This window comes from Oncorhynchus clarkii, chromosome 3 (genome assembly GCF_045791955.1).
Source record: "Oncorhynchus clarkii lewisi isolate Uvic-CL-2024 chromosome 3, UVic_Ocla_1.0, whole genome shotgun sequence".
Taxonomy (NCBI): Eukaryota; Metazoa; Chordata; class Actinopteri; order Salmoniformes; family Salmonidae; genus Oncorhynchus; species Oncorhynchus clarkii.
Window position 1 is genome coordinate 48,346,926 of NC_092149.1, and position 14,104 is coordinate 48,361,029.

The 14,104-nt window shown below is 39.8% G+C and overlaps 1 protein-coding gene across 1 annotated transcript in view; it reads left to right on the top strand.

Moving 5' to 3' along the window:
• The window catches only part of LOC139405995 (inactive dipeptidyl peptidase 10-like), a 188,462-nt gene that overhangs the window by 59,519 nt on the left and 114,839 nt on the right, over positions 1 to 14,104 (top strand). Inside the window, exons 4-5 of the mRNA XM_071148451.1 lie at positions 13,507 to 13,601; positions 13,866 to 13,940. Of these exons, the coding sequence (XP_071004552.1) occupies positions 13,507 to 13,601; positions 13,866 to 13,940 (170 nt within the window). The remainder of the gene's footprint in view (positions 1 to 13,506; positions 13,602 to 13,865; positions 13,941 to 14,104) is intronic.

Below are 14,104 nucleotides of genomic sequence, written 5' to 3' on the forward strand. Positions count from 1 at the left end.
TAAGGAAATGGCAGGTTTGCCCACTAGGATCATGATCTACTGTACCAACATTGTTTTGTTTCACTTTTAATTAGAGGTGGTGCAAGACAATGTTTTTGTCTTGACTATTTACTTTGAGTTTAATTGGAGCCGTCTGTTTCAGTTTAACCATTTTGATAGGTACTAAATTCCTCGACAAGCCTGCCCTGGCTCTTGCCATATTAAGGGAAGAGGTGACCGACCAGGATTTAATATTAAGGCAATTGTTTTCCGTTTATAATTGTTTTCCTGTTCATTTCATTCTTGTTCAGATATTGAAATGTTCAAATTTTGTGTGTAGTAGTAAGTGTAGGTGGAAAGAAAGGACATTTTATGAAATATAAACAGAGGAGCTATCTTAACGAAGTAAAATGTTGTATTTTAATCAGGTTGTCTGTTATTATAAACCCCAATTAAAATTGGGGCATTATGGATCATTCTTATACATTCCCATGCCCTTATAAAGAACCCAGTATAACAAGAGCTGTCACAAGGTAGTGCTTTGTCAAAGTCCAATTTAGGAATGGAAGGTGGTGTATTGAGGACCTTGTTCAGGTTGCTTTGGCTGTTGATGTAAGACCTGACCTTCCCTTGACTGTAATGAGGACAGAATGTGTGTTTTTTAAGTTTAAACAGACAGTTGATATGTTTTTGTTGCTTTAGAAAGACCTGATATTCAATAGACATGTATAACAAGGATATAATATGTTTGAAAGATAGCAGGCAAAGAGTGTACCCCCCATGTAGGGTCCGAGTACAAGGTATACAGTGGGGCAAAAAAGTATTTAGTCAGCCACCAATTGTGCAAGTTCTCCCACTTAAAAAGATGAGAGAGGCCTGTCATTTTCATCATAGGTACACTTCAACTATGACAGACAAAATTAGAAAAAAAATCCAGAAAATCACATTGTAGGATTTTTTTATGAATTTATTTGCAAATTATGGTGAAAAATAAGTATTTGGTCATCTACAAACAAGCAAGATTTCTGGATCTCACAACTTCTTCTTTAAGAGGCTTCTCTGTCCTCCACTCGTTACCTGTATTAATGGCACCTATTTGAACTTGTTATCAGCATAAAAGACACCTGTCCACAACCTCAAACAGTCACACTACAAACCCCACTATGGCCAATACCAAAGAGCTGTCAAAGGACACCAGAAACAAAATTGTAGACCTGCACCAGACTGGGAAGACTGCATCTGCAATAGCTAAGCAGCTTTGTTTGAAGAAATAAACTGTGGGAGCAATTATTAGGAAATGGAAGACATACAAGACCACTGTTAATCTCCCTCGATCTGGGGCTCCACGCAAGATCTCACCCCGTGGGGTCAAAATGATCACAAGACCGGTGAACAAAAATCCTAGAACCACGCGGGGGGACCTAGTGAATGACCTGCAGAGAGCTGGGACCAAAGTAACAAAGCCTACCATCAGTAACGCACTACGCCGCCAGGGACTCAAATCCTGCAGTGCCAGACGTGTCCCCCTGCTTAAGCCAGTACATGTCCAGGCCCGTCTGAAGTTTTGCTAGAGAGCATTTGGATGATCCAGAAGAAGACTGGGAGAATGGCATATGGTCAGATGAAACCAAAATATAACTTTTTGGTAAAAACTCAACTCGTCGTGTTTGGAGGACAAAGAATGCTGAGTTGCATCCAAAGAACACCATACCTACTGTGAAGCATGGGAGTGAAAACATCATGCTTTGGAGCTGTTTTTCTGGGTGGCTGGGTCTTTCAGCATGACAATCATCCCAAACACACGGGCAATGAAGGAGTGGCTTCGTAAGAAGCATTTCAAGGTCCTGGAGTGGCCTAGCCAGTCTCCAGATCTCAACCCCATAGAAAATCTTTGGAGGGAGTTGAAAGTCAGTGTTGCCCAGCAACAGCCCCAAAACATCACTGCTCTAGAGGAGTGGAGGAATGGGCCAAAATACCATTAACAGTGTGTGAAAACCTTGTGAAGACTTGCAGAAAACGTTTGACCTCTGTCATTGCCAAAAAAGGGTATATAACAAAGTATTGAGATATACTTTTGTTATTGACCAAATACTTATTTTCCACCATAATTTGCAAATAAATTCATTAAAAATCCTACAATGTGATTTTTTTGAATTTTTTTATCATTTTGTCTGTCATAGTTGAAGTGTACCTATGATGAAAATTACACGACTCTCTCATCTTTTTAAGTGGGAGAACTTGCACAATTGGTGGCAGATTAAATACCTTTTTGCCCCACTGTATGTAGAATATTAAGCAACCCTCTTCTCTTTCAGTTCTGCCAAAGGTGTTACTCAAGCTGCACTGACCCAGAAAAGCTTTGAGTTCCACAGGGTGAGAGCTAAGTAGCATGGATCCGTGATGCCAAGAGCAAAACAAACTCAACATGAGCGAATCATTATCTGCTTTTAACTTTGGCTTTAAGGTTGCTCATAACCAGGGGTTGGAATCAAAATTATTTTCCAATTGTTCAGTTCTGATCAGAACCCTTATCTATTTTGTTTCCGTTCCAGTGTTCTGACCAGCATAATAAAGTTATGAACAGGTTCAAACAAAACAGGTCAGGTATTTATTTTTCGTTATTTTTTTACCATGTGAAATTAACATAGTTTTTACATTTAGCTCATGAATTTACTCCACCAATTAGCATGGATAGAGTAGCTTACTATGGAACGAGTAAGGTAGTTGTTTACACATTTTATGGGCAGATAAGTGCAGGTGCAAGATGCGACCAAAATTTTACCAGTGGGGAGAGAGCGAGAGAGAGGGGTGGACATGGAGTGGGCTTGGCTTGAATTGCTGAGCATCATCACATGATGAGAATTGCAATGTGTATAGGCTACTACTAGCATCATAATGTTACAGAATTATATACGAGACTTTAGGAATATTTTTTTGAACAAAAAGTTGCATAAATAACCAGTTCTCAAGATTATAAAATAATGGTTCTGTTCCGGAACATTAGAGATCCCTTTCGTTCCCGGTTCTGTTTCCGTTCCTCAATTAGGAGGCCTCTAGGTCACCAGACTGCTTGTTATGGCGCACACCTGTCACCATCGTTACGCAAATAATGACACTCACCTGTAGTTCATCACCTCCTTGATTACCTGCCCTTTATATGTCACCCTTTTTCTGTTTTAGTTTCATGTCTGTGCGTTGTTCGTGTTTCTTGTTTTGTATTATATGTTTTCATATACTGTATTTATTAAATGATTCACTCCCTGAACTTGTTTCCCTACTCCCAGCGCACACGTTACACTCTGCTCATAACCTAGCCACCTAATGCTTTGGAAATGACTGAACTTAAAAATACATGTTTTGGGGCCTTCAAAGTGCTTTACAAAAGCTACTGAAGGTGAGTTGCAAGTTACTTAGGGTGAGTTGGTTGCAATGAGGCTTGAGTAACATGCATTTTTCAGAGTACCTTGTCCAAACTGACTGTTACAAAGAAGTAAAAGAGAATATCCCCATAGCTGTATGTTTGCCAACTCAATATTCCATCTTCAGAGCTTTTCTCTCACAGTAGATATCCAGTATGCTGAGCCTCAGGGTAATTTAGCAATAGTGCAAAATCTTAAAATATCCCACAACAGACGCTTGTTGTTCTGTTGAATATTTCATATCCACTGTCTATGTATAACCTGGGTCTCCACTGGAGCCCGGGACACCAGTCTGCTCATAGCCATATTCACAACCACTCCACTACAACACCCAGACCTCATTTACCAATGGAGTGTGTTTTCCACTCTCCAACACTCATTAAATGTGTCAACAGAGTGAGGTTTCTGGGTAGCTAATTTAGATATTATTCAGTGATGAGTGGGGTTCTTCTGTGCAGCTAATTCAGATGTTATTCAGTGATAATTGTTACTAATGCCATAGACCTCTTGTAAAGTTGATGATATATGCAGTGTTTATTTCACCTACCATATGGTTTAAGATGGTGGAACACCAGACATACACTACCGTTCAAAAGTTTGGGGTCACTTAGAAATGTCCTTGTTATTGAAAGAAAAGCACATTTTTTTGTCCATTAAAATAACATAAAATTGATCAGAAATACAGTGTAGACATTGTTAATATTGTAAATTACTATTGTAGCTGGAAACGGCTGATTTTGTATGGAATATCTGTATAGGCTTACAGAGGCCCATTATCAGAAACCATCACTCCTGTGTTCCAATGGCATGTTATGTTAGCTAATCCAAGAAAGTCCTTTGTTTCTGGCCATTTTTAGCCTGTAATCTAACCCACAAAGGCTGATGCTCCAGATACTCAACTAGTCTAAAGAAGGCCAGTTTTATTGCTTCTTTAAGCAGAACAGTTTTCAGCTATGCTAACATAATTGTAAAAGGGTTTTCTAATGATAAATTAGCCTTTTCAAATGATACACTTGAATTAGCTAACACAACGTGCCATTGGAACACAGGAGTGATGGTTTCTGATAATGGGTTTACAGCTCCAATAGTCATTAACAATGTCTAGACTGTATTTCTGATCAATTTGATATTATTTTAATGGACAAAAAATGTGATTTTCTTTAAAAAACAAGGACCCCAAAACTTTGAACGGTAGTGTACATATCATGGGTCCTGATGAGAAATGGATAAAATTGCACATATCTTCTTGGCCGTCTGTCTTTGTCAGCTGTGATATGTGTAGATTTATGGGGACGCTAATTGCTCCGGAAATCCAAAGTTAGATTCACTGAGGCGACTGCAGCAGGCTGATTCAAGGTCTTTGACACTCACGGTGATCAATGAACTCTCTTGACGTTCCATGATACTTTTATTCAGTAGCAGAAGCACATGCTAATGCAAGTTATGAAACAGCTTGAACACTGTGGACTATACATGCCCTCCTTTTACAGCCAACTGACGAGTAGTGCTGTCGCAATGTCTTCTGCACATTATGTAACATGTGGTGCACACCGTAGAGAGCACTGTGGACTCGGGCACTGTTTATTCTTTGCCAAGTAAGCTCCAAGTTTGACCGGTTCTGACCATTTTTGAGAAGCTTAGAGATCGGTGCTACAGCATTCATCTGTTACATAACCTTGGATTAAATAATACAGTTGTGTGTTGCATATTTCATTGTCCAGTGTTCTCCCTTGGCCCTGAGCCTCTGCACTCCTAGTGTATTAAAAACCATTACCTGCGAAACCTGATCTGCCAAATGTCAATTGAATCCCCGATGCTTTCAGTCATAGGTCTAGAGAAAGTGTAAGCGGGTTGTGTTCATGATCTTTTCTTGCACTGTGGCCATTCCTTAAGAAAACCTAAGTAACACAATAAAAAAAATCCTCATCAAAATATGTCTGTTTAATTTATAGATATCAGATATTTAGCATGGGCTACATCTCAATCCACCGCATCTGCTTATGTCGGCCTTCCGCACCTGTGGTGGAAGGTGGCCGAGCAACATTGGTTTGTCAGATCATGAGACATCCCAAAAATTGTTCTTCCTCTACGGCCCCCACAAGTGGTACGGGGCTCATCTGAAAGGTTACCTATACAAACTAATGGAAGTATGGAGGTCGTTAAAATAAGGTGTTAAATATATGTCCAAAACAACAAAAATATTTCCTGAGCTTTCTTAAAAACTACATGGACAACTGTATGTGGACACCCCTTCAAATTAGTGGATTCGGCTATTTCAGTCACACCCATTGCTGAGATGTATAGAATCGAGCACACAGCCATGTGATCACCATAAACAAACTTTTGCAGTAGAATGGCCCGTACCAAAGAGCTCAGTGACTTTCATTGTGGCACTGTCATAGGATGCCACCTTTCCCACAAATCCTTTCGTCAACTTTCTGCCCTGCTAGAGCTGCTCCAGTCAACAGTAAGGGCTGTTATTGTGAAGCAACAACAGCTCAGCCGTGGAGTGGTAGTCCACACAATCTCACAGAATGAGAACGCCGAGTGCTGAAGTGCGTAGCACCCAAAAATCCTCTGACCTCAGTTGAAACACTCAGTACCGAGTTCCAAATTACCTCTGGAAGCAACGTCAGCAAAATAACTGTTCAACAGCACTATAACTGTTCGTTGGGAGCTTCATGAAGTGGGTTCCCATGGCCGAGCAGCCGCACACAATCTAAGATCACCTATAGTGCATTCTGAATGTATTCAGACCCTTTGACTTTTTCCACATTTTGTTACGTTACAGCTTTATTCTAAAAATGGTTTAAAAAAAATCCTCATCAATGTACAGACAATACCCCATAATGTGTGTGGAAATGTATTAAAAATGTAAACAGAAAAACGTTATTTACATAAGTTTTCCGACCATTTGCTATTAGACTCGAAATTGGGTTCAGGTGCATCCTGTTTCCATTGATCATCCTTGAGATGTTTCTACAACTTGATTGGAGTCCACCTGTTTTAAATTCAATTTGATTGGACATGAAAGGCATACACCTGTCTATATAAGGTCAGAAAGTTCACAATGCATGTCAGAGCAAAAACCAAGCCATGAGGTCGAAGAAATTGTGCGTAGAGCTCCAAGACAGGATTGTGTCAAGGACAAGATATGGGGAAGGGTACCAAAGGATTTCTGCATCATTGAAGGTCCCCAAGAACACAGTGGCCTCCATCATTCTTAAAACGTCTTACTTCTACCCCTTCGAAAATTCTGTTAAAAATCGCGCAACTTTTCAGCGTCCTGCTACTCATGCCAGGAATATAGTATATGCATATGATTAGTATGTGTGGATAGAAAACACTCTGAAGTTTATAAAACTGGTTAAATCACGGCTGTGACTATAACAGATCGTGTGTTTCATTGAAAAACGCAAGAAAAACTGCTCTCTGAAAGCTAAAAATAATTTCCATAAGTCACTTCCACCAGTTGTTAAAAGAGAACAGAATTTAATGGCGATCTGCCTGAAATTCATACAAATTCCGCACGATGGCGCCATTGTCCTCATTTTCAATTGAATTAATTGTTGGAAAATCCATCTATCTGACCTCCAGTTTCCCAGTCTTCACCCGGATGCAGTTGAGGAAGATATTAGAAGCCATTGTTTTTGCAAGTGAAGACCTATTGAAAAGACATCGCCCTGTAATCATTTTGATAGATTATAAACGTTTACTAATACCTAAAGTTGGATTACAAAAGGATTTCGAAGTGTTTTGTGAAAGTTTATCGTCGACTTTTTTAATTTTAAAAAATTACGCAGCGTTTAAAAACGATGATTTTTTCTGAATGACACAGCTCCCATACAAAGCTATTTTGGGTATATATGGACCGATTTAAACGAAAAAAAGACCCAATAGTGATGTTTATGGGGCATATAGGAGTGCCAAGAAAGAAGCTCGTCAAAGGTAATGAATGTTTTATATTTTATTTCTGCGTTTTGGGTAGCGCCGGCTACCGCAAAATCTGTTGTTTACGTGTCGTGCTGGCATTTTGGGGGGTGCATGCTATCAGATAATAGCTTCTCATGCTTTCGCCGAAAAGCATTTTAAAAATCTGACTTGCTGGCTAGGTTCACAACGAGTGTAGCTTTAATTCAATACCCTGCTTGTGAATTTTGATCAAAGATTGAGTTGTAACGAGTACATTTAGCATTTAGCGTAGCGCATTTGCATTTCCAGGGGCATACTTGAGACGTCTGCGTCTCAAGTATGCTCAAGAATTAAATGGAAGAAGTTTGGAACCACCAAGACTCTTCCTAAAGCTGTCCGCCCAGCCAAACTGAGCAATAGGGGGAGAAGGGAGGTGACCAAAAACCCGATGGTCACTTTGACAGAGCTCCAGAGTTCCTCTGTGGAGATGGGAGAACCTTCCACAAAGACAATCATCTCTGGAGCACTCCACCAATCAGGCCTTTATGGTAGAGTGGCCAAACGAAAGCCACTCCTTAGTAAAAGGCACATGACACTTGGAGTTTGCCAAAAGGTACCTAAAGGACTCTTGAGACCATGAGAATCAAGATACTCTGGTCTGATGAAACCAAGATTGAACTTTTTGGCCTGAATGCCAGGTGTCACGTCTGGGGGAAACCTAACTCTATCGCTACGGTGAAGCATGGTGGTGGCAGCATCATGCTGTGGTGATGTTTTTCAGCGGCAGTGACTGGGAGATTAGTCAGGATGGAGGGAAAGATGAACGAAGACGTATTTGATGAAAACCTGCTCCAGAGCAATCAGGACCTCAGACTGGGGCAAAGGTTCACCTTCCAACAGGACAATGATCCCAAGCACACAGCCAAGACAACACAGGAGTATTCAATGTAGTAAAGTACTAAAGACAAAATTCTACATTTTATATTTTTTTATACCTAAAAATTCAAATCAAATAACTAAATCGTCTATGGTATGACCATCTTAAAACAATTCCATATGTTAGCTTACTACCCTCCAAATTTCACTAAGAGTACGTCTGGTGAGGAAGCGCATAGCTCTCATAACCCCTCAATCACATCTATTTCGACTAAGAGCCCTTTCCAATACAGCCCTTTCCATTACAATCTGACTAATGATATCTGTGTGATGACTTCACAACTCTTGTCCATTATAATTACCTGTTTCTCAGCTGGTTGACGAAGATAGGAGAAGGAATATGGTGCATTGACATGATAGGTCATTCAATTGGGATTCTTTGTAAACATATTGGTGTGACTCATGTAGACAATGGCCGGGATTCAATCAAAGTTGCGTTGTCGACAAGTGCATAACGCTTGACATTTAAGGTCATTTTCAATTGAGCCGACATCTACAGCATTTTCTGTGAATGTAAGCTCTGCGAACGTCAGCAAAATTGCCTTTAAAAGGCGCAAGGTCGGTAGGCAATAACATGCGTCTGTTTAAATCCAGGACAATGTTTCAGACAGGTAAGATCAACACAGATATTGGTCACATAATGCATGTATGACTGCATTTTAATGACATTAGTGCTGTGTGTATTCTATAGCAGTAGGCAAGTCATCGCTCAAAGAAAACGATCCAGACTTTGGTAGCGCCAGTATAGGGATCACATTATTGGCACTGATTTGCAGTATACATTGCTAATTAGGACTTTATTAGGAATTATTAGTCATTCATTAGGCATTATTGGCTAATACCTGACTAAGCCACCATTATCTACTTATATAAACATGTACAGTGCCTTCAGAAAGTATTCACACCCTTTGACTTTTTCCACATTTGGTTCTGTTACAGCCTGAATTTCTGAAGCCTGAACTACACACGATACCCCATAATTTCAAAGTGGAATTGTTTATTTCGATTTTGTTTTTTTACAATAAATTAAAAATGAAAAGCTGAAATGTCTTCAACTCAATAAGTATCCAACCCCTTTGTTATGACAAGTCAAAATAAGTTCAGCAATAAAAATGTGCTTAACAAGTCACATAATTGGTTGGAGCATGGACTGTGTGCCATAATAGTGTTTAGCATGATTTTTGAAATACTACCTCATCTCTGTAGCCTACACATACAGATAATTGTAAGGGTCCTCAGTCGAGCAGTGAATGTCAAACACAGATTGGTAGATGGGTTAAAAAAAAAGCTGTTTAAATATCCCTTTGAGCATGGAGTTGATCATATTTTGATGGTGTATCAATACACCCAGTCACTACAAATATAAAGGTTTCCCTCATAACAATGGCGACTTTAAAACATTTACAAAGTGGCCAAGTTACAGTTTTGACTTAAATCTGCTTGAAAATCTATGGCAAGACCTGGAAGTGGTTGTCTAGCAATGATTAACAACCAATTTGACAGAGCTTGAAGAATTTTGAAAATAATTATGGGCAAATGTTGCACAGTTGAGGCTTGGAATGCTCTTAGAGACCCTGTAATTGCCGCCAAAGATGATTCTAACAGAGTATTTTGGGTGAATACGTAACACAACAAAATGGACTCAGGGGGTTTTTGTGTAATACGTTATTACTACATCAGTAACACAACAAAATGAAATATGAGTGTACTAACCAGTATCAGGACTACTACATGTCCACTCTTGCTGTCTCCAGTGGCTGGAACGTTGCTTATGAAAGTCACAATTATAAGGTTTTTTAAAAAAATGTTTTCTTATTTTTTTACAAATGTTAGAATTTTTTTCCACTTTGACATTCCAGAGTATTTTGTGTAGATATTTGACAAGAAAATTACAATTACATACATTTTAATCCCACTTTGTAACACAACAAAATGTGGAGAAAAAAAGTCAAGGAGTGTGAATACTTTTTGAAGGCACTGCATGAAGCTCAAATTCATGTGTCTTGACCATGTCCATGAAGTCTTATGAAAGTCACAATTATAAGATTGAGTAATGTTTTAAGTTGAAATGGAGGGACACTGCACCCCTGACTGAGTCTGGCTGCATGTTCCACACCCGGGGCGTAGCCCTGATAAAAGCCTTGTCTGTCTCCCATGGTTTTGAGTTTAGTTAAGTTTCCAGAGGGCTGCTGGAGGGAGATTGAGATGGAGCTTGAGGATGGTAGGGTGTGAGGGCAGGGTAAACCACCAGCCCAGCCCTACACTGGGGATTTTCAGACCGGTAGAAGGACCAGAGTTATTTATTATTCAACATTTTACAGACGTAGTATATTACTTATACATTAGAGTCTTAGCTTGAAGTTTCCAGCGTGGAATCTTCCATTATTTAACTCTTGAAACTAGGGGGCATTATTTTCATTTTTGGAAAAATAAAGTAAACGGGCTATCCCAAAGCAAACGGGCTATTTTGTCAGGACAAGATGCTAGAATATGCATATAATTGACAGCTTAGGATAGAAAACACTCTAAAGTTTCCAAAACTGTACAAATATTGTCTGTGAGTATAACAGAACTGATACTGCAGGCGAAAGCCTGAGAAAAATCCAATCAGGAAGTGACTCATGTTTTGAAAGCTCTGCGTTCCGATGCGTCCCTATTGAGCAGTGAATGGGATATCAACCAGATTCCTTTTTCTACGTATTCCCCAAGGTATCTACAGCATTTTGACGTAGTTTCACGCCTTTATGTTGAAGAATGAGCGTAAGTGATTACATTGCGTAAGTGGCCGGCTGAGTGCTCTCAGAGTAATTATTGTGTAATTAACAGAGGTAGCAATTTTTCCTCCCGGTCTTACTGAAAATACAGCTGTCCTGGTTGATATATTATCGAATGGATATTTGAAAAACACCTTGAGGATTGATTATAAACAAAGTTTGCCATGTTTCTGTCGATATTATGGAGCTAATTTGGAATATTTTTCGAAGTTGTCGTGACCGCAATTTCCGGTCGAATTCTCAGCCAAACGTGAAGAACTAACGGAGCTATTTCGGCTACAAAATAATCTTTATGGAAAAAAGTCTCGTGAGTGAAAACATCCGAAGCTCATCAAAGATAAACGATTTAATTTGATTGCTTTTCTGATTTTCGTGACCAGGTTGCCTGCTGCTAGCTAGGAATAATGCTATGCTGGGCTATCGATAAATGTACACAAATGTTGTCTTGCTTTGGCTGCAAAGCATAATTTCAAAATCTGAGATGACAGGGTGATTAACAAAAGGCTAAACTGTGTTTCAATATATTTCACTTGTGATTTTCTAGTAATATTTTTTTTGTCCGTTGCGTTATGCTAATTAGTGTTAGTTGATGACAATTCTCCCGGATCCGGGAGCGGTAGTTCCAAGAGCAAACAAGCACAGCACGGAGACCATGACTATCAGTGTCTGGCAACATTTTCAAGATCTTGAGCAAGACACTTTTATCTGTCAATATATTCAACATCCTCTCACCCCTATCTCAATTAAACTCCAAATGAAAGGTTAGGGTAACAGCTCCCAAAGTAGCCTAATGCACAATAACTAAAAGTTAGTGCTACATCCTACATGAGTGTGTCCAACTTTATCTGCGTCACAGGCTCCTAGCCATAGATTTTTACTTCAATTACAGATTATTTTTGAATCTGTGGTGCATGCAGAAGCCAAGGTGACCGGAGCATCTACAGCAGGATGATAACATTCAGATCGTGGATGGGTTCTGCTCCTGTTTTGTCAGTGGGCCAGCCAGCTCTAAACTGCTGTTCTTTTGAAATGCCAAGAGTATTCCTGAGGGTACGCTGCTCTGTCCAAACTCATGGTTGGCATCTGTTTTGGGTGAGACACTGTTTGCAAGGACGGATCTGTTTACTTCTAAAGCTACTTCATTACCATGCCAAACATTGACCTTCACACAGACACAGACGCATGCACACCCAGACACGCATGCGCACACACAGATCCAGACACACTGACACGTGTGTGTGCATGCACATATGCAAACACACTGACAAACACACTGACACAGACACACACACTCACGTCTCATGCTCATTTTCCGACACAGATGTTGTGCCTTAATGATGATGCTTGAGAAGCACATCATTCCCTAAGTGATTACAACACTCCAAAATATATAAATTTAAACAAACACTCAAACTCTGATAAAAAACGTTGTACTGTAGGGGGTTAATTTTGGCATTTAGTTTTTGAATGTCCTTATTTATATGGTTAACACCAGTATTTTGACCAGTGGATCTGTGGCATCAGATTACTTGTCTTTGATGATGACATTTATGTCTGTGATAGGCACACACAGGTTATGACAGGTACAAATGTATGGGGCGGGATAGGGCCGTGAGAGCCCCATCACTCATCAATCAAACCCATAGTAACTATAGCACGATGACAGGGCCCTGATTGGCTGGGAATGAGAAAATGTTTGACGGACAATTGAGAAAGTTGAGTAATAGCTGATCGCCTCCTACTGTAGGATTCCAATATCTGCCTGGGTTGCCAGGTCTTATGGGGTTGCCAAGTCAGGTGCATAACCTCCCTCTCCTTTGACAGAGATGGATAACGTAATTACAATTTATATGTCCCCGCTTGTTTCCACACAGAGCTTTATGGACTCATCTATGAGTTAGTGATTATAAGGGTAGCAATGCATGGTTTCATTTGATCACTGTGTGTGTGTATATGTATTCGTGTGACCTGCCATTTGCCGTACTCCCTTGCTGGATGAAATTTCAGGGACATGTCTGCACATCACACAGCAAACAAAGCTGTGGATCCAACAACTAGCACACAGGACAAAGAACATGCAGGTTTAGTAGAAAATGAAAACTCAAGGTGCCTCTTTATTTGTGTTTCTGTACACCAATTAAATTATTATTTGGCTTCATCACAGTGCAGTCACACTCAAATGCATATGAATGGAGTCGGTTCCGTCATGTTACTATTGTTTTTTGATTTTCCAGACACAATGATGTGAGAAGGTACCGGCCGTTCTCTCTTTTCTATGTTAAAGAAAACAAGGACATGGGGATAGAATGGAAACTTCCATTGTCAAAGTGTCAGTGCAAAACTAGTTCTAGTTTTGACAGAAGGCCTTGTGTTCAAAATGACAACAAAGGCCTCCATACCCCCTTCCCTGTTTTTCTTAGTAGAAAGACTAATGAAGAATTGTTTCACCAGGACTTGTTTTTTCTTCTTTATTTCTCCTTTCACAGACTCAGAAGTCATCTATAGGAATCGCGATGGCCACGTCATCAAGTTTAACATCCTCACCAATGAGACTGATATTGTACTGACAAACACAACGTTCGTAAGTGCAAACCCTTTTCCATCTGAAAATGCATGCACACGCAGACACTGACACACAAGCATATAAGTAAAATGTATTTATAAAGCCCTTTTTAAATCAGCCGATGTCACAAAGTGCTATACAGAAAACCAGCCTAAAACCCCAAACAGCAAGCAATGCAGATGTAGAAGCACATATATCACTCAAACTGACATGTCAGCAAACTGATACAGTATGCACGCTAAAAAGTGCTCTCTCTCTCTTTCTGTCTTTTTTGTCTTCTAGGTCAATTTCAATGTTGCAAAGTACTCTGTTTCCCCGGACTTGAAATATGTGCTCTTTGCCTATGATGTTAAACAGGTAAGCTCCTCTTACTTTCCCGCTCTCGCTCTAGTTTTTTGTCCTGCTGTTGTGAAAAAGTTGCATACCCTCATTATTCATAAAATATGAAAAGTAATTGCTTTTGCAGATAATTGGACTGGTAGAGTAGCCTACAGGACAAAACACAATTATGCTCGCTCTCG